Consider the following 27,490-nt stretch of genomic DNA (forward strand, 5'->3'; position numbering starts at 1 on the left):
GTGGCACTGCATATTTATACCTCCACTGTGTGCAAACAGAAATGTTCATGTGGAAATAAGGTGAGATGTGTTCATCAGACAGATATTTACAAACCCGATTCCAAAAAAAGTTGGGACGCTGTATAAATGAAAGCAGAATGATCTGCAAATCTCATAAACCCATATTTTGTTCGCAATATAACACAGAAAACATATTGTGTAAACTGAGACATTTTACTGTTCCATGACAAGGATTGGCTGATTTTGAATTTGATGACGGAAACACTTCCTTAAAATGTTGAGAGAAAGACAACAAAAGGCAGCGAGTGTAAGCGGTACTAAAAAGACAACTGAAGGAACAAACTGTAACATTACGGGCGATCGTGGCTCAAGAGTTGGTAGTTCGCCTTGTAATCCGAAGGTTGCTGGTTCAAGCCTGGGCTTGGACAGTCTCGGTCGGGCTACAATGTAGCTTGCCATCACCAGTGTGTGAATGGGTGGATGACTGGATGTGTAAAGCGCTATACAAATACAGGCCATTTACCATTAGGTTAACTCGTAGCAGGTCAGTCACATGACTGGGTATAAAATGAGCATCTTAGAGGGGAAGAGTGTCTCAGAAATGCTTGGGTAGAGGTTGACTAACCTACAAAAAAATTGTGGAACATTTTCAGAATAATGTTCCTCAGCATAAACTTATAAAGACTGAATATCTCATCACTGACAGTACATAAAGTTTTCATAAGATTTGAAGTATCTGGAGTATACTTAGTAGTAGAATAGTCGGGTGCTAAACTGGCCTACTTGCTTCCAACTCAGAACTTTTTGAACCTCATGAAATGAAAAATTGCAAATCATTGCATTTTGTTATGGTTTACTTTTTATACAGGTCTTATCGCTTTGCCAACACACACTCACTCACTGCTGTTCAGGTACAGCATGTTTCACACCATGGGACACAATATTTTCATGGTTTTTATATATATTTATGTAGAAATCTCAATAATTGCAATTTAGGTTAGGTGCAGTTTTTTACATTCTGAATAATCAAATGTTGCCCTCATGAATGACTTACGTTTTGAGAATACAATAAACATTATATATTCCTATATAACCAGTATCTACATAAATAATATGTAAAACAGCACTATAGTTATTAGAAAGTTTACCGTTTACTTTCATTCTCACATATATAGTGATTATACCGAGTCTATGCCCAGTGCTACATTATTCGTATTTATCAATTTTTCTCATGTACAGTACTGTACAGTGGCATCATAAACTCGGACTAATAATCCGGGATGGAACAATGACGTAAATGCTACTAAGGCGAGCTAGTTCATTTGCTGCCTTCACTGACTCCGGTAACTCAGTAGAAAACAGGTTTATATTTTCAGGTTTCTATTAACCGGATATTATAATGTATGCATATTTGAAACAAAAACAAAAAAACCTTTAGCTTTTTCAAAAGCAACAATTTTTATATGACACTGTGAACCACAATAAAATATGAAATATTTATCGATGGGTTTTCACTCTAACTTTTCATAATTATGTTTTTTTTTCTAAATGTGTTGAAATCTTCATATTCCTGCCATATATGCCCGCTCCAGTACGCGACCCTCCACCTTCTAGTTGTTTGATAATTCTAGGTTTTTCTCTTGCTAATGTCACTTTAGCATGCTTTCATTCTTTCTGTATTTATAATCACTTCTACTGTATAAAAGAAAATAGATTTCAAAATGTGGAGCTACATTCCATGTCTCTCATCTCTGAAGTATTCACCCAAACAAACCAAACAAACCCGTCCATTCTTGTGTTTGTCTGTTTAGAAGAGGCTGTACGTGAATGCATCGTTTTCTTTAGCTAGGTAGCTTTTTAGGTGTACTGCGCATGTTCCGAAGCTTCCGGCTTGTCCACTCCTTTTTCGTTTGACAAACCGCGTCGTAGTGGGTGGCGAACAGCGTGTAGCAGTGATGTCAACAACATTGGTCAGTGGGTCAGCATATTCATTTATTTTATCCTTAACGAGCAGTTACCGAGCCTCGTGCTCGCAGGCAGCTATCGACTGGAGTTAATTTGTGCAGGTGTATTTTTTGACGAGGGTAGTTAAAGGTTAAAGGGGGTAGCTTACTGTTAACGGTAGCTCCTCGTAGCTAGCATGCTAGCAGCCAGAGGAAAATGAGATTGATTTGCTTACAGTACCAACTGGAGCCCACAGAGAACGAGGAAACACCTGAGCTAGAGCAGGTGAATTTGGGCTCCGTGTATTTAATTTTGTAAAAGGATTGCTTTATTGAGTATTAAACTTCACACAAACAGACACTGGTTAATATTTGCGGTGCTGGGTGTGTTTTCTGTTGGAAACACACGAAAGCAGGTATTTTACCATGGATAACATCATCATCCTTTTTAAGGGTACGGCTAAATAAATTTCTCGGTCACGTAACGTGGTGATTTTCTGTCGTTATTGCGGTCACCTCTTCCAGGTTTCATTGATTTCGCTAAACTTTGCTAACAGCGCCTCTTTGGATAGAAAAGGAAAGCGAATATGAGTCAGCGACTGTGGAGAAAGATGGTATTGCAGCATATGATTACGGAAAAAAAAGGTGAACGCAGTAGCCTTTTGTTGTCCTGGACTATGTGACAGCACTTGTCAGGTGATCCTTGTTGGTGTAGTTGTCACAGTTTGTGATGATCTGCCTCACTTTGTCATAGTGTGCACACAGCATGCCACTGGAAGATGTGGTTCCCATTCCACCAGAACACCTTTGAGTTCACAAGTCTTCCCTCTTGTCTCACTTTTAGAGAACATAACACACCATGATCACCAGTGAGGCAGCGAGACTCGAATTCCAGGTCAAAGAGCGCAAACACAAGGATCAGCTGAAGAGATGTTTATCTTCTGCTTTGTCTGCAGACCTGAACAGGTAAGGTGTCTGACACTGACTCATAAAGCTCAGTGTTAAAGGCTGGGCTTTGACACATGTGCAACAAGTTTTCATCCAGCTGTCCAAGGCAGTTCCGAGCTGTCAAAGGATAAAAATTGACCAGTTCTTGTGTCCAGTAATGTGAACTTGTAGAAAGAGCTGATTAAATCAAACAAAAAAACACCACTTTTAGCTTAATTAATTCAATATCAGATTTTGCAAAGAAAGAGAATCTTCAATTTAAGATTGAGAAAAACAGGGAAAGAAAATGTCACTGCAGTACTTCACTTTTCAGGTAAAGTGTAAACCTATCCCAGCTGCCATAACGCGAGAGGCTGGGTACACATTAGACAGTTCATCAGTCTGTCACAGGGCTATCACATAGAGGCATTCAGCGATTCATACTTAAGTTCACACCTGCACCCCGTTTATAATCACCAATTAATCTGATCCCACTGCCTGCCTTTGGACTGTGGGAGAAAGCTGAAGTATCTGGGGAGAACTAGGGCTGTGCGATATGACCAAAATCTCATATCCCGATATTTGAATTCTATCATCCAGATAACGATATAAATCACAAAAATGTAACATTTTCTGTAAATTCTGTGACTCTCTGGCAGCTCGACTTGCGGGAAGTGTTTCCAGCTAGGCGTCACGTACCTGGAGTCCAGTGTTTTAACAATGTATGAAACTATATATTTTTAGACATAAGTTGTAACGGCCGCCGTTTTCTTTGTATTTATTACACGGTGTGCTGCAGGGAAAAGCCTGTTCTAACGTTTGACTCTAAGGTTTATTTTTTAGCACCTGGTGTCTTTTTTTTTTTACTTCTCATCCGTAAATAATCTGCTCTTTCACGTGATTCAGTTTATTTTGAAAAGTCTCAACAGGATCTTGAGCTTTATTGTGAAAGGTTTATGTGGAACATAAACAAGCGGACACGCGATGGTGTTACCATCGTTGTTGCTAACCACAACGCGTAAAAACAGGCGCTTGTCCGTCTGTAGTGTGGTTATATTAAATATAAGAGAAAGAGAGAACTTTAAAAATTAATATAGCCACTACAGTGACCATCAAAACAGTGAAAAAATATTGCCATAAACAGTTTATTTTGCGACACCACAAAACAAACAATAGCATAAAATGAAACGATAGACTTTTTATATTGTCATCCGATATATATCATTATATCGAACAGCCCTAGGGAGAACCCATGCAGACATGAGGAAAACATGCAAACTCCACACAGAAGGGCCCTGTCCAGATAGCAGATTTGAACCCAGGACCTTCCTTTAATGTGAAGCAACAGTGCTAACCACTATGCCACCTTTGTATGCTACTTAAAAAATATTTCTAAGATTTAATTAAAAGCTTCTAAAAAAGCAGCAAAATGTGGTTATAGAAAGTAAAGCTGAAGTTAAAATCTAGTGTCTGTACCTTAATAACCCAGGCTAGATTTTCTGAATGTTCAGTAACACACACACACACACACACTCATAGCATTTAAACCGATTGCACAGCCTGTCAGACAGCTTTATTGATTAAAGATTTGGTGTCACACTGAGATATTCATCACCATAACTGAGAAAAAAAACCTTTTTAGCAGTAACTCCAGTGCTGTTCAAATGTTAAGAGTATAGAGCTGGTTTTCACTCCTGTATTCGTTCTTTCTTTGTGAAATAGTAACCCATGTCATCTGACATATTGTCAGTATTTCTTTGTCTGTTGGATGAAGGCGCCTGACATTTTCTTGTCTTTTTAACAAGCTTCATTGGCATATACGTTACCTACATGTACTTATCGACCATTTTGACACAGTCTAATAAATGATGTTGTTTCACAGCCAGTGCTCTTTTGAATCAGGCCAAGTTTTCCTTTGGGGGAAAAAAAAGATTGCTTTCCAAATGTCTCTTAAACGTGCTTGGCTCCATATTAGAGTTATAATAATAAGAAATGACAGAAGTGTATTTGTAAAAACCATAATTATTCATGATGTGTTAAAAGAACACAGAAGCAGAGGAATTATTGTTGAATAACCTCTAGAAGGTACAATGTTTACTATATTTACTTACTTTCAAACTTGCATTTAAGAAATGCCTGCCGTGGGTAGAGCTTTTCCTCAGATAATAGGATCAGTGGATCTGGAATAGAAAACTTGGTGCAAGCAAAGTTGCACTAGGTTTCACAGATAAATGGAAACTCTGGGATGTGGATCTCCTTGGTGCATGGGCAGCATTTCTAATCAAAGGGTAATACAAGTGGACACAGCACCGGAGTTTGAAGTCATAGTGTCACAGTTGGCCATCAGCTGACTGGTTTCTGGATCATTGGTTATTGAGGCTGAATGAGATGATAAGACAACCTCAGGACTCTGCTTGTGTTGTTCTCAAGTGGAAAAATGGGCCATCAGATGAATCTTCAGAGCCTTGGGCCTTTTCTTCATTGTCTCCTTTCTGTGTTTGTTTTTAAAGATCAATGAAATACGAAACTGTTTCCCAACTTTTGTTGTTTTATTTATTTTGTTAAACACCGCTGTTAAAGTGTTGTGATGTGTTTCCCCAGGCTACTGCAGGAGGAGCTGGAGGCTGATGTTTCTCTGTATGCTGGCTCTGGCTCGATCCGAGCACACAGAGCTGTATTGTTGGCCAGAGCTCCTGATGTCCTTCAGGGACAGACGCACAAAGATCCCATCATCATCCATCTGCCAGACTATGAGCTGTCTGGGCTCAAAGATTTCCTTAGGTAGGTCATTTCACTGAGTATACATGAAACCTTTGCTCTACATCTGCTTCCTTGTAGGGGTGTTATGAGACGGTAGTTATTCCCTGATGTGTTATCTTTGCTGCTTCAGTGTCTGTCTGACAGGGGGCGCCAAGTGCTCCATATTTATTCTGAAGCGCTAGTAATCTTGATTCAGTGAGCTCTGCAAATGCTGCAGCTATTGAATAATAAATTACACTGCTCATTTTCAAGTTCTTGCTGAGACGCACAAATAGCAAACTGAGTTTTAATCAAAGCCTTGCAGCGCAGGCTTTGATCCAATGAATGGAGTCTCATTAGCAAATTAAAATTAGGACAAGAAGCCTTCCTCTTACGACTGCACTGCCACAGAAATGAGAAGTCACTTTAAAACTTCTTTCCCAGCAGCACTACTTATTCTATTACCTAGTTCTGGAAGACGTTCTTAATAGTTAGACATAGCACTCTAAATAAGGTCATATAGAAACTGCTGCTACTGAAAGGGTTCAGCTTTGTTTTGTTTTTTCCTGCTATATGTGGTAGGTGGGAAGCAAAAGAGTGATGTTTTGTGGATGGTGAAATTTAAATGAAACCTCACACTAAACCTTATTACTAAAATGAATAAACTGCTCAGAAATCCTTATGAAAATGTCCACCGTTGTGGTGGTGCAGGAAAAAGTGATCTGTGCAGCAATGTCACCAAATTTGTTCAAATTTTAATTAAACTTAAACTCATCCTGTGTGTCATTTACAGTGTAGCTAAGCATGCTAGTTAAACAAAGAACTCTAAATTTTATATATTAATTCAGGAGATTAAGGGAAAGAAAGAGGTGGGGAGAAGCAGTATTTCTGGATGTTTATTTCAATTAGAAGACTCGTCAGAAGTCTTTTAAAATGTTTCGGTTATTTAAACAAGAAATAAGGACAGTGGCTGAAAAAACACAAAAAAATGGATAGGCAGAAAGAGAGGGAGAGATCACTATTCAACATGCTAAAAACATGAAAGAAAGAAAAAATGTTTCCTAGGCCAACATTAAGTACAGAATAACTCTTAATCACATCTATGATAAAAAATTATGTAACAACAACAGAAAGTTGACGCATACATAAACTGATAAAGTACAGAGGATATCTTATAGCACTGAACTGCACCTCAGTCTTATAGAGTGAGGACACGCAGCGAGGAGGGAGGCTCTCGTGATAGTCAGCTCCCTGTTTCTGCATCTGTTTGCACTAACTTAAAATAGTTAAAAACAAGTAAGGACAGTTGGTTGTTAGATTTGAATAGAGGAGATTACTAAAGCCTCATTCATTACACCAGCAAAAATGATACGTTTTCGATCTTTAAATGGCCACTGGGAGCAGCAGCAGTGAGCAAAAAATGAATATACTTTCAAGCATGTGGCTAAAAATTTGCATTTAGCTGGTAACACCTAGGCATGGTTATTATAGTGAAATAAAACAAAATGAGGTGTGAAAAAACATTTTACTCACTGATATTATATTGTTTATACACTAAAATAAGTATATATAGGAATGTCTTAAGTTGTAGTGTTTTATAGTTTGTCTAAATTTGTTATGTTTGCTTTGTTGCTTTTCTTTGAGACTCGCATGACAAGCAGTGTTGTGTCTGTATTATATTTGTGAACTTCAATTAAAAAAAAATTGAACCAAAATGAGCAGATCTCATTTAAGTGATTAAGTGATTACACCATCCAGCTGACTTGGTAAGACGTAAAGAGTTTTTGTTTTTTCTTTGTTTTTGTTTGTTTGTTTTCTTTCTGGGGGAAACCACTCAGAAAATGTCTGCTTGGTTCGTTTTTCTTCCTCTTTTGTTGTTTTGACTATGACCGTGACTCAAACTGATACAATAACACAATACCCAGAGCAGAGCAATCGCCTTTCAGAAGGTGTTAGGGCAGAGGTCTGGCCTGCTAGCCTCTTTATTAAATGCTTCACTGAGCAGGAACAGCAAATTCGGCACACTTTAGATCGCCTAGCTGCGTCAGATGAGACTGTCATTTTAATATGTATGAAAGATTCTTAATTAAATTTAGTCTTTCTCCCCTGCAGGCGAGTGTACACAGCAGACCAGAGCATGCGCTCGGCTCCAATAATCCCAGATGTTGAGGGCTCCGTGCCAGAAAGTACTCTGCCTGCTCCCGACACAGCAGACCTTCATAGATCCACTGAATCAGGTAAACAGATCCAGCCTCTTTTCCATGAAGGGTTTATTTCAAGTTATGTGACGGCTCAGCTGCTCAGCAACTCTCCCGCCTCCACTTTCTTCCCATTATGTTATCTCAGCCATAATCCACTTAAGAGCTAATCGCTTTGAGATCCCTGTTGTTGTTGGTAATTACAGCATGGCCACGCTGTGGTTAGTTCATGATTTTACTCTGCTTTTATATTTTACAGTATTTTTAACTTGGTTTACTGAGAGCTATCTCATATACACACATTCTGTGTGTGGTCTCAGCAGATTAATATAAGCCTAAAGCTTTCCTCTTTTTTTTCCACCCTCCACTTCCTGTCCTTCCTCATTATCCTTCTCAACTCGTGTGCAGATGCTGTTGTTCTCGAGCCAGCCTCTGGCCTCGGAGCTGACCTGCTGGATCTGTACCAAAGGGGAGAGCAGTGTGACATTACTATCCAAGTAGCAGATCAGGTCTTTTCCTGCCACAGGTAGATCTATTCATGGCAACATTTTCAGCCATCTGTATCCAAACACTGGGAATAAAAAACGTTTTTTTGTAGCTCAATTTACAATTATTTCTAAGCTTATATGATCATATACAGAAATTACCCTTTTTTCACCGTAACTCAAAACGTGTAAAATTATATGCAGTTTGAAGGAAAACAAGCAAAGATTAAACCACTGGGCGGTGTTATATGAATGAAAAAAGTGAGGTGACACTGTAAGACACAGTTAAGTTAATTCAGGTCATTTCACTGAATTAGAGTTAGCCAAAAATCGGTGCAGTATTTGGATCGGATATTGTTTGATTCTGACTCAGAAGGCTGAATTGGGCTGAGCTACGTAGTGTCTGTTTTATTCTTTGTTCATTACACCACAGAGCAGCAGCAGCAGTTCACTAATGGCTGGCTTGAGAGCTAACATAGTATGGAAGAAGGTAATACAATTTAGAGGTATTTCACATCTGCTACCCCAGCAGCTTTGCTTTGTCTCTTTGCAGCTGTTTTAACTGCAAACTCCAACCAAGTGACTGAAAGCTCTGACCATGGTGCTTTCTTTGTCAGCTCCTCTCTTTCTCCATATGTTTGGTTTCAAATTTTTGGGAAGCTTAATGTTATTACTCGTTACCTGTCTCTTGTCAGCTGTTCCCCACAGGTGAGGCTGGAAAGGAAACAACTAGGATGACCATAAAATAGTATGCAGTAAAGACTCACTGAGCTCAAATAAAACTCGAGCAAATATTTTTGTTGAATAACATGAATTAGTTCATGTTGTCCTTCATCTTTGTCTGATGTAATTTGTTCTTTTAATAATAATTACCAGTCCAATGTTCAGTCCAGCAATATTGAAGTCAAAAATTGCCTTGGTATATCTTTATTTGCCTTATTATGTTCTTTGTTTCCTCTGATAAATTTCCCATAGATTCTCTAAGTGTTATGTGTTGATGGGATTGAATTTAAAGCGCCTACGTGTGGTTTCCATTTAATCTTGGTTATTTTTTGGTTCACAAAACATCGGAGGCAGCGCCTCACTTCAGCACATCACAGACACATTTATCAGATGTTAAACAATAAAGCGCTTGTTGACTCATGCAAATGTGAAGCAGCGGTGGTGGGCGGTCATTCAGCAGTGCAGAGGTTGTAGTAGCTATGGAGACAGGATTTTCCCAGCTCCTGCTCAGGGGACCCATTAGCCATAAAAAGCTCAGCAGAGAGGAGAAGCTGGGCTCTTTTTCTTTTTGTTGTTCTTTTTTTTTGGGGGGGGGGGGGGGCTTTCTGTGTGGAGTTTGCCCGCTTGGTGTTCTCTGGATACTCCAGCTTCTTATGGCATGTCCAAAAACATGCATGCTCAGTCAGCTGGTGATTCTTAATTGGCTAAAGGTGTAAATCTGAAAGTGAATGGGTGTCTGTTTCTGTCTGTTAGCCTTGTGATGGACTGGCGACCTGACCAGGGTGTACCCTGCCTCTTGCCTAATGAACACATGGGATAAGCTCACCATGACCCTGGATTTAATGAGTGGTGAAGAAAATGGATTAACTGTTAGAGTTCAGCTGTAGTCAACCAAAAATATTTGAACCCCTCAAACTGTACCTACTGTTAAACCAATTGACTGATGACATATCTTTACCTTAACAAAATCTGCCAGAAGCATTTGTGAAACAAACTGCCTGCTATCCTATTTAGCCTAAGAAAATCAAAGTCATTAATTAAATGTGTGGTTTACCACATTTAAACTTTATTTTACATGCCACTAATATTTGATAAACACTGCCATAAGACAAGAAAGAAAGCAATGTGGACTCAAGGGTGTACAGTAAAAAAGGAATTTATAGAAAAATCTCTCGTGTCTTTAATGCCTTTTATAAATATTCTAGTCTGGTGTATTTTTACACCAGTGATGGTACAGTGAGGTCAGAGAGAATAAAAATAGCCTTTAAAGATTCAAGAAAACTCAATTTCTTTTATTTAATTTTTTTCTTCTTGCTTGTCACTTCAAAGCTGCTTAAGTGCAAACAATTTCAGTTGCAAATGATGTGAAGAATAAATGGTAGGTGGCTCTCTGACATGCAGCTGTCTGCTTTATTGGGTTTCTAGGGCAATCCTGTGTGCACGATCTCAGTACTTCCGAGCAATGCTTAGCGGGAGCTGGATGGAGAGCTCCAGACAGTGCATCACTCTGCAAGGGTAAGGCCAGTACATCAGCATCACGTAGCAGCAGGACATAGAGATCAATAATACACCTCCACTTCTGGTCTAACGTAATTTCTGAACTGTGCAGTTGCATATAGAGCATTAATTATTCATGTATTGCTACAGAGGTGGCTCTGCACTGTATGTGGTTTCACTCACAATGCCATGTTTAACTCCACACTTCAAAAACAGACACAGCCAGTGTGCTGTCAGTGAAATCTCATATAGTTGGCTCAGATTTCAACCAAGCAAAGTTGGAATGTTTCCTCTGCAAGGCACATAAATGTCTTCTCATCCTTTTCCTCCTGAAGAGCCCCTGCTACCACCCGCCCACTCAGCATCACCATCACCACTCGCATTCTCCTTCTTTCAGAATGACAGAGGCAAATGAAGCCCATTTTTCCCTCCGGGGAGAGACGTGTCACACACCTCAGCATTACTGATCTAAGGGTAACGGGGAAGACAGAAATCAGAATAGAGTGCCTGCACATGTAGGGGAACCTGTGAGGCCCGTATATTGCACATGGATCGAGTGCTGCATGATAAATTGATTTTTATTTACTGGCTTATTTGGCTTTATAGCCAAAGAAATGTGCATAGATTGAGAATATTAGAGTGAGATCTGGGGCAGTTTCGTTTGTTAACCTCCAATTCAAGGCTTATAAAGAGTTTGTTTTAATCTTTTTAGCTTGGGGCCAGATGAGATGGAAATCTTGCTTCAGTTCATGTATGGAGCCATTGTGGATCTGCCCAGAAGAGCCAGTGCCAGGTATTGTATGTACAGGGAACTGACAGAAATAAAACTCAGAACCAAGAAAAGATGCTGACGTGGATGTGGTGTCTGTTGTTCCACAGTCAGGTGGTGCTGGCTGCAGACATGCTGGGTTTGGAGGGGCTGAAAGATGTAGTGGAAATGGTTCTGACCCGAGACTACTGCCGCTTCTTCCCTAAGGTGAGCTATTGACAAGCAGAGTACTTTGATGGATGGCTTTCATGGACTTGAATGAAAATGTCATTAAAACCAGCATGTCGTTGAAGTTTGATTTTTCAGATACGTTGAATTTATGATCACACGGCAAAAAATAGTTTCAGCCTTCACACACAATCTTCACACAGTCATGTGTCTTCAATGGCCTCAGAAAAGTCCCTAGTTCTAATGCAGGATGTGTCCTTTTTTAATGTACATAATAGTATGTGGCATCATGGATTTAAAAAAAGAAAAAAGTTTTTGTGGTCTCCACACATTTAGCTTTACGTGTCCTTAGAAAATCTCTTCAAAAAGGTAATCATCTCTTGTTTTCTTTAGTCTCTCAGTACTGAATGCTACTGCATCCTAAATGAAACGGTTTGAAAGCATTTTATATATTTGTATTGCTGTTTGGTTTTTTTTCTTGTCTGTGTGCGGTTGCAGCCAGCTGATGGAGTTCAGAGAACAGTCCTTGAGTGCCTCTCTTTCACACATGCCTTAGGTCTTCAAAACCTCCATATGCAGTGTAAGCGGTAAGTGTCTGCACTCAGCACCGTTTGGGCAATTTAACAAGACTCCCACACTTTTGGAAGCTTTCTTACGGCTTACAAATGCATATACTCACAAGGTTTCAGAACCCAGAGGGTGAAGCATCTCTCCAAAGAATGGACTGCTGTGTCTTCTTAGCCTGGGCCTGGCTGGAGTCTATTCAGTGCAGATGTCCAACTCCAGAGTAGCAAATCACACGTATAGACTCGAAGGTTCCCGCAATGGTGTTTCAGTGTTGATCCATCGTGGTGTCTGTTAATGCCAAAACTCTCAAACTTAGAATCAGTCAATATGAGATTTTGTTTGTGGCTTAGCTCACCTCTTTGGCTTTGTTTCTCGTCCTGAGATTTGTTTGAGACTACAACTACACAGCATTCATTTGACAGATCTTTTGCTGATTGGAGTTATTCTAAATAAAGTAGTTCTTTATTTAGCTCTTTCTTTATTTGTTACAAAGTTTATTTTCAGTTTTGATTCATTGTTTACTTTTGATGCTTCTAATTGAGCTATGGCTTCGAGTGATCCAGAGCACTGCCTTCTTAGGACCTTCACCGAGCTGTGCTTGACGCCAAGAAAACAGGAATTTGACTTGTGACTTTTTCACAAATTTATCTCATAATTTATCTCATAATTGCCAATGCATCATTCATAACTCTCATAGGAGTTAGACCTATGCACAGGATACGTAATACCAGGGGACCTGGGATAATTTTTAATTATTGCAAACAAATATGTGATATTTGTCCCATGCTAGGCTTGTGTATTTATAATTTCAGTGTAAGTTACCAACCTCTAAATATTAATGCTGTGTGAATTGATGTCTGGGTGTCTACATTTTTTGTTCTGATTCTGTGCTTCCCATTACAGAGCCTTTCATGGCGTGTTTCAAACTACCACAGTGCTCAGTAAAGACGTTTACTTTGGCAACCAATGAAGCAATCACATCATCACATGAGAGTGAATGAATTTTGCTTCAGTGGAACAATGAAGCTCAAAGAAATCCGGTGTTTTGCACCAAAACAAAACACCAGTTTTACAGCAGATATTACATATTTTCATTCTGCTCTCGGATTTTATACACTTCACATGCGATGCGCATCTAAGTCTTTTTTTTTTTTTCCAGTTTCGCATCTGATACTACTGCACACTGTGGTGTTGCACTCTGCAGTGAGTGGGCAAGAATCGTGTGAATGTAGGTCAGAGGAATCGGATGTGTTGAGGGAGGCTGTGAGCTGGCTGTGATGGGTCTTATTTGAAGTGGTGTGTGTAGATGTAAGTTGTGGGGAGGAGGGGCTGCCCTTACCCTGTTGTGTCTATTGAGTCTGATGAGTCACGCGACTGGGATGGTGAACCGAACAGTGCTGTTCTCTGCAGCAGTGCGTTACCAAGCCTCTCATGCTCACTCAGTCATTCATTGTTTTTTTTCTTCCCTCAAGCAACACGCTGCTGGCTGATACTCAGAGCCTCAGGGTTACGGTGCAGAGAAATTATTTAGGAATAAGTGATAGAATTGCTGAAATGAAAATTAGCCATCCTATTAATCTCTAATATGTCATTTTAGGTGGGTTGCAGAGCATTTTGTGAAAGTCTGGTGTGAGAGGAACTTCTCCCTGTTGCCACCTGAACTCCACAGAGCCTGCCTAACAGCTGTAACTGAAACAATGGTAAGTCTGTCCCTCCCAGAGTCTGCAGCTGTAATTATTCATATAATAGATGGTCATAAAGTATCATCAAGCCGTGTTGTTTGGGGGTTTTTTTTTCACAGGAAGGAAATTTGAACATGATCTAATTAAAGATGACCTTTATTAAATTCTTGGTTATTAATGGGTGGGTGATTGAAGAGTATGATGCAGACAGATGGGGAGTGAGCCAGCCTTTTTATTGATAATTGAGTCGTGAGCCTGTCTTACATCACTGGGGGGATATATTGCTCATGCTTGCCAAGTACTGGGATTCTGTGCTGGCCAAGAGTGGTTGCACAATGCGGGGGAATTCCTCAATTGATCAATAGGTCCTGGGCAGGAGTAAAAGAGTTTTGTATGGAGTTGTGCTCATTCAGCTTTAATTTGTTTTGTCACGTAGCAAGAGTTTCTTTAGCTTATAGATATTTCCATGCAGACTGTGCAGAACGCCGTGACCATGCTCTGTAGAACTGAGCAGCTGATTGGCTCTCTCCCTGAAGTCAAGTGGGCCCAACAGGTGAGAAGCCTGGCCACAGAGCTGCAGGAGGAGAGCTTGCGTGTCATTGTGCAGCACTTCCCCAAAGTCACCAACACTCAGGCTTTCAAGGACCTTTGCATAGTGAGTTGGTGAAGTAGCCATACAAATACACTTTGATTTATTATGATCGTCTGGAAATGTAACAAGAAGCAGCCCCCATATTTATCTCTATGTCTGATTGCGTTACAGAGAGAAGAGTTTACTAGAGAGCCCACGCTGTTAAGGAAGCTTTGTTCAGCCATCAGGGAAGGTGTGACTGTGGATAACTGCTGTGACCTTTTCACTGCTGTGCACTCGCTTTGCGAAGACGACTTTGAGGAGGATTTTTGCATGGAGAGGCGATTGCAACAACTAGAGGAGGTGAAATGAGTCACAATTCTATTATATTACTGTATCACATCTGTGTATGCAGTTAAATGAAACTTCCTTGCTTAGTTCAGTCCATGTAGATCTGTAACATTAATTACAATCAAAGGTGGGTAATAGTAAGTCACCTAGACCACCTGAAAAAGCAAGCAAGAAAATTTTAGTTCACCCAGGATATGTTACGCCAATATTTTTGTTGACAAGTTATTAAGCAAACATTATTTTACCCTCGTATTTAATAATCTGTTAAATCAGCAACATTATAGGAGGACTAAATATTCTAACATTGTGTTTTATTAATGTACGACACCACTTAACTGTTGGTTCTTAGATTTTTCGCAGCCACTTTAAGTGGTAGGTAATGGGGGAGCACATGGAAACAACCCTCATAAAAAGGCAAGGTGGAAAATGAGAGACAAACAGATGATGTTACAGGATTTTAACGTGCAACATGGATGTTGCATTTAGCCTTTGTCAGCAAAAACTTATACAAACATACGTTACCACTTTCTGTACAATCAGCTGGATGTTGACCTGCAGGCAAAGAAGGCTACTGGTGGTAGCACTGCTAATGTTAGCTATGTTTAGCAAACTAACCTGTGTGGAGTGTTTCACGTGCCACAAAATGTGGGTTATTGGTTAAATATTTGTCGACACATGTGAGTCATGAGTTGAAATAGTTTTCAAATATACACACAATAGTTAATCTTGTCAGTCAAAATGTTCTCAGTTTTGAGATTCTTCCTTTTTAGGAAATTAGTCGCCAGAAGCATCCTTCATATTCTCTGCTTCTGTCGAAGTGTAAATGCTTGCACACAGATGCTACCACCTCATGGAGAACTACACGTGTGACAGTTTCTGCTTGGTTGAGTGTTGGTGAACTTACATGTACTCCTAGTAATCTCCTAGCATCTTTCACCAAGGACAGAAGGCTTGTAACATTCATCCTGTGCATCCAGTGTTTATTTATTTATTATAATTTGCAGTTTGTTTGGTTTTTTGTACTCACTTCACCTTTTCTCTTTAATTTTACCCAGCACAAGAGGTGTGGGGCTACAATGAAAGTTTCATGCGAAAGTTTACACAGCCTTTTTGGATTTAAATCAGGAGGACTAATGATATTACACAAAATACAATGCAAAGACTGAAACATCTAAGATGTAAGGAGGAAAATATTCATTAAAAGCATTTGGCCTGGAATACTTTGATGTCTTTAAACGGACTCAACAGTTATTAAAATTAACCTAAGGTCTGTAGATAGAGAGCACAGATGTCTGAGCAAAGCACTGACTTTGCTTATCCTGTGCAAATGCACTGTACAAAACACACTCTTAATCCTGTGACTTTTGGACATTTGGTGAAATATTTTACAATATTTTTAATTAAAAAAAATTACAGACATGACAGATTAAACATTTCTAGAGGCCCCTTGTAATATGTTTTCTATACAAAAGGAACTAAAATGGGAAAAAATGTGGATTTTAATTCTGAGTTATTGGATGAGCAAGTATAGAAATAGTGGCATGTAATGTGTCACTGTTTATTTAAAGGGACTAATAAAACCATTCAAACAGGAACGTTAAGCTTGTGAGAGGACTTTCAGGAGAAAGTGACCTGGCTGAACATGTCAAAGCACATAACCCCTCTAAATACTGTACAGTACGGCACAATGGATTAAGCAGAGGGAGACTGTGACGTGTAACCCTCACTAATCTGCGTAGCCTGTGTATCTGCCAGAGAAGGGTATGTGTTGTGGGTAAGGCGGAAGAGGTGGAGATCGCTCCTCCCTACTTGTCCAGCCTTGTTTTTTTTTTTTAGAATCAAGCGAGGAAAAAGGAGTGTCCGCATCAGCCCGTGACATCACAGATTTCTCTCAAGGGAGCCCAAGTTGATTCTGCAACAGAGACGGGGAAGGAGAGGGAGGGGGCAGATTCAGCGAGCAAAGGGAGAAGGGAGGGGGTATTTGTTGCCATGGAGAAGGGTTCTTGAAGCAGCTGCTGATTCGCTTGTGCTTTAGCGCACCCCTTCCATTCTTCTCCTCCCTCTCTCCTCTGTATTACCGCCAGCCGTTCAGGCAAGAGATTTGTGCGCTACGCGGCCGGCTCTGGACCTTCCTGCTTCAGACGTTTTACGCGGTTCGCCACACGCAGGGATGGGAGACTCTATCATCCAAACACAGAGAGAGGATACTGGCAGGTAAATAATTTTATTCCATTTATGGGACCTATTATATCCAGGCACACAGAAGGTTCTTAATGCGGTGTGTGGATGTAAGTGGGTTTTTTTTTTTCTTTTTTTCACTCTCCCTAACCCAGCCTAGTGCTGAGGCAGTGGTTCTGCATCATCAGAGAGGAACCAAAGCTCCGAAGCATATGCTGTTGGCTGATTTAATACTTCTTGGCTTCTTTCTGCACTGTAACCTGGCCACTGCTAACCAATTTATTGTCTAGCCAGGGCTCTTTTCTACACATTTAAGCTATATTTTAACAGTGTTTGACAGATGTGTGCACAGCAGTATGGTAAAGGCACCAGATACGCCATGCTTGTTTTTTAATGGGTGTGAATGAAAGGCTGGATTCCTGTTTTTTGTCGGTCTGCACTGCTTTGCACGTACTAATAATACACTGCTTTCTTAGAAGTGTGTTGAAATGTACTGCATGAATAATATATTTGGCTGGTGTCGGTGTGTGATTATTACTGCTATATTTCTTGCCTATTGCAATCAGAATTCACTCTTGCATGCAAACATAACAAATGCACTTTTGGCAAATAGAGTAAATTTGACTTTGCTTTAATTTTTAGCAATATTAGATATGAAGTATAGAAATGGCCATCCTCTGTCTGGACGAATGCTTACCAGACACAGGTGACCCCATCAGTCCACTGATTTAATGTTTGTTTCTTTAGTGGTAAACATAGGGTGTGGAAACAGGAATTTGTGAATGAACAGAATGGCTGCTTTAGCTCAGATAACGAACGGGACATCAGGACGGCGTCATTTACAAAAAAAGAAAATGGTTCCACCTTTTCATCTGTGTTATGCTCAGATTTGAATATTGGCAGAATCCTGATTGGCTTATTGAAATGAACTTGATTTCATCCTTTTTTTTTGACAGATGCGATTGATAAAGGGGACAGTCGAAGACTTGGAAAAAAGCCTGTATTCACTAGTTCACAGGTAATAATTTTAAATGGTTTGTTTCCTCATTTAAGGTCCTTTTTTATTTATTGTGGTTGTTATTAAGGACTCTGAGTTTTATGATTGCGAGGCTGCTTTAGCTCAGAGAAAAGTTGTGGCCTGTCTGTTGCATGCCATATGTCATCATGGCTTTACCCTCACAGGAGAAGGATACCGTATGAAAAGAACAGCAGATGTGTCGATAAGATAAGCTGATTGAGGCATTTCAGATAGACATTGCCAAGAGTGGTTAGGAGCAGTGGAGCTGCTGAAGATTTTCAGGAGGTGGTTTGAAGCAGTGCGAAGAGGAATGTACAGCTGATAGATTCTGAGTGAAAAAAGACATAGAGATACATAATAGAATTCATAGCTTAGCTCTAACTATAGAGTGCTCAGGCGGCTGTCTAGATCTGAGTTGATAGATGGCATTGTTTCTAATGGTATGCTCTAGTGTTCCGTAGGAAACTCTAATATGATTTACTTTCTTAAGGCAGCACTCTGTTTTGTGGCTTATTAATTCACTTCAGTAATACTGTTACATAACTAATGTGCTTTTTTCCCCTGCAGTCAAGGGCTATAAAATGCCCTTCATCTGCACCTGAGAGTCCTCCTGTTCATAGGACCCAGCGGGTGTCTGTAAACAGAAATCCTTCCTCTCGCAGTGCTGCATCAGTCATGAAGTCTGATGGACTTGGGGCAGCTAACAAACCAGGGGATGGTCAAACATCCAAGGCAAAGAATGTGAAGAAACCAGCAGACAGAGGTGTAGCAGCAAAAGCAAAGACAGCATCAGCTGGGGTGCCAGTTGTCAATGGCACGGGAGCTGCGGGAGCTAGACATGATATAGCCAGTGCCAATGGCCCCAGAAGCTCTCCTGGGGCTAAAGAGCATGAAAAGAAGCCAAATCCAGGTGCAAGGCCTAAAACCTCTCCCACAGGCGGCACATCTGCAAGCCAAACAGCAGGAACGAAAGCTCAAAAGAGCTCAGCAGGAAAGGCTGACAACACTGCTGGCACCACCCAAGCCCAGCCCAACACTTCATCTACATCAGGCAGTGCATCTCCAGAGAACTGTGCCAGCAGCCCTCGCAATGACACCCACTCTGTTCCAGGTTCACATTCTTTATTGACTTCTTTACATTCTGACTGACACCAATTACTGTATAGTACATCACAGCAGCCAGGCTGAAGTGTTAGTGAGTCAGCTCACTGACACTTCAGGGATAAAACTGTAGCTGAAATATGAAGGGGCCTCCAGACTAATTAGTATGATCAAAGTGGCGTTGTGGCCAGGAGGGATTTTGTGGAAGACAAGGGCAGTGTCATGTATGAATGTTGATTCATGAGGAAACAAAGTGCATGTGCCTGTCCTTGGAAACAAAACAGCAGAGGTCAAAGCCCTTTACAGCTGTCACACAGGGTGGTGTGACTGATTATTTGAGCTTTTTTTTACTGAGTGAAGCTTTAAAGAGTTGATATCAGTGTTCACAGCTCAACTGGGCCTCAACTGGTACAAATGCAGCATGTGTCCCCCTGTACTCCACCCTGAAAGCAACTGCCTGTAATGTGAGCTTAAGCGCTAAGAGCACCTACATTAGGCCACCTTTCTATTATTTCCTTCTACTCTCTTGTTTTTTTAAATATAGTTGGAGGGATGAAATTAGTGCACTCACAAACTTCTGCTTGCAGCAGTTCTGCATGTGATCCATGTTCTTTGTTTTAGGCGCAAAGCCCAAACACCAGGCCAAGGCAGTAACCAAATCCCCAATGACAAAAGCTCCTCAGAGATCAGATGCAACAAAGACTAGCAGGTGAGTTTAACTCTAGCATTGCAGCACTTAATATGTTAATATATTCAGTCAAATGCTAATGGTTACATTTACCCCTTAGATGTTCCCATTTGGGGGCTTAGTATCAAATGACATTCAAGTAAAGTTTTAATATGTTAAATGGACTGTCTTTTGTATCTTTTTTCTCCTCTAACTGAGCACTCAAAGCACTTTTTACTCACTCACTCAATCATGGTCAAACAATCATGCAATGCTTTATTCTTTATCTTTAAGTGCATGCACCAACTCATGCACTGATGGAAGCATAGGGAGCAATTTGGTCCCAAGGACCCTTACATAAGATGACCCACTCCACCTCCTGAGCCACAGCCAGCTGTTTACTTGAAGGGTTTGGGAAACAAACAGTCACTTCCTTTTGTATTTTGGTTGCTAATAACTTTCTGTAAATAAGCAGCTTTAAAAGAAAAGTGTAATAGACAACGCTCTTCTATAACTCAAATTTCTGTGACCAAAAAAACCCACTTTTGCCACCTGCAGTACTGGAAATATGTCAGAAGGTCAAAAACAACTCAGTCACCCAAATAGAGGTGTGAGAGTGCAGAGAATTTTGTGTTCATGTATATTAAACGTAATTTGTAAAATAAGCACATCCAGCAGACACTCGCTCAGTCTCATTGGTTTCAAGCAGTCAGTATGTAGAAAACCAAACATGCATGAGACCGCATGTTTAGCAATGTAAATCTAGGGCAATTAAGATGTGCACTGCAGCACACTATTGCCTTATTTATTTCTTTTTTTTTTTTAGGTCACATGTGGCTGTCAGGAGGATAAAAGCAACTGTGTAGTGTATTCTGACAAGCCTGTTATGGGTCTTTCAAAGGTGTTAAAAATATCGGTTTCACAGTCAGCATCACCTGACGTCTGCATCACAAGGGAGCACATTAATATTTCATTGGCTCCCCAGAAAGAAACCAACAAATCTTTTTTTCTTCTTCCTTAGCCTGCAAATACTTGAAAAATATCTTTGTTGCATTTTTGGGTCCGTTTTGAGTTTTCATCTGAGTGTGGTGTGGGTGGTGGATTGTGGTAAATGGTTATCGCTAAATTGTCTTTTCACATAAATTTTTGTGAGAAAACTGATCGTTTTTTCTGTTTTTGCTGTTAGCAATCACAGCTATCAGAGGAAGCTTCTGTTTACCTCTGCTGTGTAAATTCTCTCCTAATATCTCAGCTAAAAAAGACATTTTGACCTTGAGCCCACAGCATGTCTCAGACTGTAAAATGTCCTCTGTGTTTGTGTTCCTGAAGTCTGACTTTGTTAAAAAGCCAAGAAAAACATCCTTCACAAGGACACGAAGTAACCACTAAAAGTTCCTTGGATTTATAGTCTGCTCATGTCTCAGAAGCTTGCCCTTGACCAAATTGGAGAAATAACATTGCTGCCCCCCACTGGTGTTAAATATTAATTCATGATTTGTTTTTTTTTGCAGCTCTTCCTGTAAATATTTTTATGATGATATTGTCCCGGAGTGTTAATTAAGTATTTGTTTAAAAAAAATAATTTTCTCACATGGTTGTTTTTATTGCTTTGTCTGCCTGTTTCATCAGTCCATCCAAAAAAACTGGTGGGAGAGAAACTAGCAAATTAAAGACTGGTCCAGAAGAGAAAGTGGCCACTGCAGTGACAGCAGCAAGAGCAGATACCAAGGGAAGGAGCACACCAGATCACCATGGTGAAGTTTTAAAATCTTCTTAATTTGTCTGTCTTTACACCATTTGCATAGTATTAATGTTCTGTCCTTTTTTTTTCTTTAAGGCTCCAAACATGGATCCTCCATAAGAAAAACGGCTTCTCCCAGGAAAGAAGATGGCAAAGATCCTTCAAAACCATCAGCAACAGATAAAACAGTTAGTGAAACTCCTAAAAAGAAGATCACAAAACCCGTTTCAGCCACTGGAGTCTCTGCGAAGTCCAGTACTAAACCAGCAAAAGCCTCCTCAGCTCCTTCCAGGCAATCCTCAGTAGCAGCTGCCAAGTCTGGATCAAAGCCAAAAAGTACTACAGAGTTCTCTACAGAGAAATCTTCACCAAAAGCTGCAAGAACCTCTAAAACCTCCGCTACAGCTGCTGCTGCCTCCAAGCAATCAGAACCTAAAGGAAAAGAGGCAGGGAATAGTAAAAAGGCAGACTGCGAAACAGAGCCTGGTCCAAACGAAGGCTCTGGAGATGCTGTTGAGCAAAAAGATGTTGCACAGTTAGTACCCTCTGCTCAGCTTGCAGCACCTAGTACGCAGCCATCAAACCAGGATGGAGAAGAGTCACGTCATCTAGAGTCAAGCCCCAAGCAAAGTCTCCAGAAGTCTCAAGTACAGCTGGAAAACACTGCTGGTGGAGGAGACAAGACCAGTGATGCACCAGCAGCTAAAAACGCCACCCGTGTCAGTTCTCCAAAAGCAGACGTTTGTAAAAAAACTGAAGGCAGCAAAGTGAAACAGCCTCAAAGCAATGCCATCCCAGCTCACATCAGCGAAGATGTTCATGAGATCAGCTCGCCAAATCCCCCAAGAGACACTCAACAGCCCATAGATAACCCCTGCAGTGTGGGAAGCACTGAAACCCCTGTAGAGGATTCTTGGAGCGGCATCCACCATCAGGTCAGCCCAGAATCCGAGACCGGCAGCACACACACCACTTCTTCTGACGACATCAAGCCCCGCTCAGAGGACTACGATGCAGGAGGTTCACAGGATGATGATTGCTCCAACGATAGAGGCGTGTCCAAGTGCGGCACCATGCGTTGTCACGACTTCTTGGGTCGCAGCAGCAGTGACACCAGCACGCCGGAAGAGTTGAAGATGTATGAAGGTGGGGCTGGGTTGAGAGTGGAGGTCCGCCTGCGTGGGAGAGAAGCGGAGACCACCAGTGAGGAAGAGGGAGTAAGGCGACGCCCTCGTTCGTGGTTGCAAAGAGATGAGGTGCCAGTGGAGGAGGAGCACTCAGAAGTTGAGGCCACTGTGACTGTAAAAAGTGTCCCTGACCACCAGCTCTTCTCTTCTGAGGAAGAGGAAGATGAGGAGGAGGAAACAGAAGACGAGCGATCAGAAGTTGAAGTGATTCCAGGTCAGGGTCTGCCGCTGCCAACTGAACCCTCACCACACTTTCAGGGGATAGTCAACCTGGCTTTTGACGACGAAGGTGTGGACCAGGAGAACGAGCAACCAGACTATCAGTCATCTAACTTCCGTCGGTCAGTGTTGCTATCTGTTGATGAGTGCGAGGAGTTGGGCTCAGAGGAGGGCGGTGTCCAAACTCCACCTCAGCAGCAAGATGTGACTCCCTGTGATGTTTTTGATAATGACTCTTCTGCTCCTCAGTTCAGTAGCGCCCCTTTGAGTGACCAACAGAACCACCAGCCACATCATGTTGAAAACACAGGTATGAAGCACAAAAAACCTGAGGAGGACCAGGAAGAAAAATCTGTATTCCTTACAGAGATCCAGGACACCACGCAGAAGGAGGAAAATCACATCCAGGTAGACAGAGTGAAGTCCAGCTGTCCTCCCCTGGGCTCTGACACCAGAGATACGCCTCCCCAAGAACGCCCATGCCATCTGGATCTGCGTCACACTGAACAGTACAATGGAGGGATGAGCAAAAATTACTCCAATCCTTCAGAAAGCAAGAAAGCTGATTTACATCTAGACTTAAATGAGTCTCAGTTGACAGGGGACTCTCCTGTACATGCTGCACAATCTCCAGCAGGTAATGTATGATCTCCGGATCCTTCCTAGACCCCAAATCCAAACCCATCTTATCCCCCCACTCTCCATCAGTGAAGGTATATTTTATCCCCACAGGATTCATTTACTTTTACTTTAATTCCTTTACCTTACTTACTTCCAGTATATACCTTACCCCACCTTCAGAAAAAAAGGATATTACAAAGTGTACTAGTTTAGTAACTAGTAACAAATAGAAGTTCAAATTCAAATAAAATCTATAGTCATAATTCTTTAATAGCTAAAAACGTTCTCTCATCTCAGCCCTCTCATGTAGCTGGTGTGAATTTGAATTTGCAACATCAATATCCTTTTACAGATGGAAATTGGTCCCATCGAAACTACATCTTTTAACAACTGAACTACCTTTAGTTTGAGGCATGTAGGCTCAAACTCAGTTTACTCATCAAAGAGAAAAACAGTGTACATTTCATTAAAAATGATCATAAAATTGTATCTGCCTAAAATAATCTGCCTTGTTTCTGACAAGGCTTGTGACATAGGTTTTTCAATGCACTTTTATGTACATAAAAAATAAATTTTTTTATAATTTTTTTTTCATTTCTTTTATGCAGTGGAAGAATCTTTGGCCGTTTTGAGCCACAGATAATTTGAAATAGCTGAAGGTGCTACATAAAGCATTTTAATACCAGTTTATCGATTCATTTTCTTTCGCTTGTATGATTCCTCGCACTATAAGACTATAGTTTAGTTGATCATTTTGTTATGCCAGTAATCAAGATATTTTTCATAAATCTCACTGGCTGCTGTATGAGAACATGCTGCTACAGCACCTGTTTTCTTTCTGACACTCTATTTGTGTTTGTTTTTCTGTTGGTGTCTTCTTAGGGATAAATTGCACTGTAGCATGTAGCTTGGCTTTTCCCCCCCACATGGACACTTGTACTCCAATTCTAATTGTATTAAAAGCTCAAAAATGATAGAATCCAAATTATAAACCACAAAGGTTAAAATAAGCATTTTGTCTTGTTTAACTAAATTGCTTTCTAGCTGTATCCTTCCCGTTTTGACGGATATCAAGCAGCAACCTTCAGGGCTGAAAAATGTAGCCAGAGCGGAAGTGTTAAAAACAGTTCCTCTAATAACCACCTGAGGCTGACTCCAAAGTCACACCAGATCAGCTCCACTGTTGAATTGAAAATAACTCTGTTGCAGACTGGATAGTTTCTGTCTGTGTGAGTGAAATTTTAGTAATTTATTAGCCTGTTACTCAGCACTACCTAACAGGTGCAGTTTATTGATACAGCTTGCTAACCAAGCATACAAACATCAGCTGATAACTTGGCACTCCAAGTCTAAATATGTTCATCTCTTGCTCAAGAATCGATGATGAGCTTTAGAAGTGCAATGATTCCATTAACCAGTAGGTGGCATCACAGTGGCTACATCCAGCTTTTATTAGAGTATGATTTAGTATAACAGCGGTTTCTGAGCTCCACTGTTCCCCTGCAGGGTTGTTTTTTTTGTTGTTGTTTTTTGTTTTTTTAAAATAAAAGTACAAGTACTTAAAAAGAGGGAGAGGATTTAGCACAACATTATAACAATGACTGCTGCACTGAACAGTAGACATCCATCTTCTGAGCAAAAACATGGCAAAGAGACGCATTAAGAAAAACTAATGCATGGCGCATTGATTCACTTTCATGGTTGTCACAATGTTGCACTTAAGTGCTTCTACGCATGGAAACACCAGACTGTAATAAAAGATGTTCAATGTCTTATTACATGGAAACAGATTACCTCAAATCTTCAGTAAGACTGAGAATCATGTGGGAGTGAAACTGCAGCGGAGTGATGTTTTATTTTGTTGTTCATAGATGATTTTATTTTTATTTTTTTGGTGTTAAAATGTTATACGTAGCACCTTTTCAAAATTGTAATCAGGTAAATTACTTGTTAGGGTTTTTTTTCTTTTCCTTTTTCTTCCAAATCTTTGGAGAGTAACTACCTGACTTAAAAGTCCAAATATACAAACTGTTTGTACAAAGTAGATGACACCAAACTGCCACTGCTGCTCAGAAAAGATTGTTATGCTAGGAAACGTTTCCCTGGCTTTTCTGTTTCTTTTTATTTGTATTCAAGATTGTACCTCTTTCTGACTTTTGTTTACCTTTTTTTCAATTTTGCACAGCACACATGCATGCCGTTGTTGAAATTGCTTTATCATTATCAGCACCATCCTTTATTTATGTTTTATATTTTGATTTTTCCATCATCTTCCATCATACCCAGTAGACCTGTGTCTAGACACGTAGAGGTCCATCTTTTAAGGAAAGTGTTTTGTTGTCTATACACTTCTGTTCAGTAGGTTTTGTGTAGTGTCAGTAGCCTCCTCTGTAACGTACGTAACGTGTGTCTAGAGCAGTCTTCATTGTCCTGCCATGTCTCTCTTTTTTCACTATCATATTCCTGAAAAAGAAGTCCTGCTGCACCACTTCCAAGGGTTTATCCCTATGCAACCATGAAATATTTTGTAATTATCAGTCTTTTGCCATTTTTGTAATTTGTTAAAAGTAGAGAAGACAGAGAATGTCTAAAGAAACATGGTGTTATGCCATCTTTTGTGCAACTAAGTAAAAGCATTGTTGCTCGCATTTCGGTTTCTGTGACAGTATTTAAGTCTGTTTCTTACGTCTGCCTGCACGTGAATATCAAAACATATCACTGTTACTTTCTGGCAAATGCAAAGCTCACTGGTGCTGGTAGTGCATGGCTTACTTTGTTTGAACAGGTGGATAAAGAGATGCATCCTGCAAAGCAAACCTCTGTACATTACCTTCAAAGCAACTGTTTGCCTTTTGACGTGCATATCTAAAGTGATGAGTGAGTTTTGAACTGATGAACTTGAAATTTGTGGTGATAATCATATGTGATCATCAGTATCACTGCTCGCTCACTGTGTTGTCGTCACCTGACATCACTACGGGGTTTTGTGGGGTTTGTTTGTTTGTTTTTTTGTTGTTGTGTGTTTTAAAGGGAACAGTTGCATTAAGGGTAAATTTTCTGTCATGTTTTTTTTTTATATTTTTTTTATTTTAGTTTGCAGCGATTAGTCTCTGATTTGAGTAAAAGACCTGTGCAGGAATGATTCAGTTTGTCATTGTGCAGTATTGTCAATTGTTTTTAGGGGACATTGGTTGTGACAGATTGGATCAAAGCTGCAAACATGACCGCCGACCATCCAAAGCCCTGTCCCCCATTTACGAGATGGATGTGGGGGAAGCTATTGAGCACTTTTCGGACAAGGACAGGAATGTTAAACGGCAAGCAGAGGAAGAAAAGCAAACAGGGGATGGGGATAAAAGCAGCGATTTTGCCGAGCGGGACTGGAGCCTGCTCAAGCAGCTCCTGACAGACCACGCGTCCAATTTGGGTGTCATAAACCCTGTACCTGAGGAGCTCAACCTGGCCCAGTATCTTATCAAGCAGACTCTGTCTCTGTCACGTGACTGTCTGGACTCGCAGGCTTTCCTGTCCCCAGAGAAGGAGACCTTCAAACGTTGGGCGGAGCTTATCTCACCCATGGAGGACTCCTCCACTAGCATTACTGTAACCAGCTTCTCCCCAGAAGATGCTGCTTCTCCACAGGGAGAGTGGACCATCGTGGAGCTAGAAACACATCACTGACTTCAGAGGAGAGCCCTGCCGGACAGTTGACGCCTTCTGTTTGAACTGAATGTCATTACGTTGATTTTTGTCTTATTTTATTATAATTTAAAATATCATTTTGTCTCTGTTCTTATGACTGGTGTCTTTTGTTGGACTCTACGGAACTCTGGATTCTGTTTATTTGCATTCCTCATAGTGCCCTTATTGGGCTGTTTCTCAACACAAACAGGCTTGTTATGCATGCTGACATTTTTGTATGTTTGACTGTTTCATTGGTGTTGCTTCAGAAGCTCTAGAAAAGAATAAGGGTCAGAACTATATTTCCTTTTCAGAAAAATCCTTTGTTGACAGTCTTCTAATTATAATAAGAACTGAATTTCTTAAAGAAGAATAAAATTAGCCTCATGGCTTGCATTTAGTGTCATACTGAAAATAAAAGTTTGTGTTTCTGAAAGAAATGAGCAGTGTGATTAAT

At 40.5% G+C, this 27,490-nt stretch overlaps 1 protein-coding gene across 3 annotated transcripts; it reads left to right on the forward strand.

Moving 5' to 3' along the window:
• The first annotated feature begins 1,882 nt into the window (after positions 1 to 1,882).
• Positions 1,883 to 27,473, forward strand: btbd8 (BTB domain containing 8). Of its 3 annotated transcripts, none has more exons than XM_004552889.4 (19): positions 1,883 to 1,970; positions 2,788 to 2,909; positions 5,472 to 5,651; positions 7,722 to 7,846; positions 8,216 to 8,333; positions 10,441 to 10,530; positions 11,225 to 11,305; positions 11,392 to 11,488; positions 11,948 to 12,036; positions 13,614 to 13,716; positions 14,171 to 14,353; positions 14,462 to 14,632; positions 16,705 to 16,834; positions 17,755 to 17,816; positions 18,384 to 18,927; positions 19,539 to 19,626; positions 21,214 to 21,338; positions 21,422 to 23,368; positions 26,534 to 27,473. In XM_004552889.4, exons 2-19 carry the CDS (start codon positions 2,803 to 2,805, stop codon positions 27,031 to 27,033), a joined length of 4,740 nt encoding a protein of 1,579 aa, XP_004552946.2. In that variant the 5' UTR covers positions 1,883 to 1,970; positions 2,788 to 2,802; the 3' UTR covers positions 27,034 to 27,473. The 3 variants fall into 3 exon arrangements, with proteins under 3 accessions (XP_004552946.2, XP_004552947.2, XP_004552948.2); XM_004552890.4 differs by lacking the exon at positions 1,883 to 1,970 and adding an exon at positions 2,041 to 2,229; XM_004552891.5 differs by lacking the exons at positions 1,883 to 1,970; positions 2,788 to 2,909; positions 5,472 to 5,651; positions 7,722 to 7,846; positions 8,216 to 8,333 and adding an exon at positions 8,764 to 8,782.
• Positions 27,474 to 27,490: the final 17 nt, after the last annotated feature.

This window comes from Maylandia zebra, linkage group LG23 (genome assembly GCF_041146795.1).
Source record: "Maylandia zebra isolate NMK-2024a linkage group LG23, Mzebra_GT3a, whole genome shotgun sequence".
NCBI lineage: Eukaryota > Metazoa > Chordata > Actinopteri > Cichliformes > Cichlidae > Maylandia > Maylandia zebra.

Bases quoted from the DNA above. Each gene is read 5' to 3' on its own strand.
- btbd8 (XM_004552889.4), top strand. From the start codon at position 2,803: ATGATCACCAGTGAGGCAGCGAGACTCGAATTCCAGGTCAAAGAGCGC. The intron at 11,489-11,947 runs GTGAGCTATTGA...GTGCGGTTGCAG, and splicing joins ACTGCCGCTTCTTCCCTAAG to CCAGCTGATGGAGTTCAGAG. The intron at 19,627-21,213 runs GTGAGTTTAACT...CTGTTTCATCAG, and splicing joins GATGCAACAAAGACTAGCAG to TCCATCCAAAAAAACTGGTG.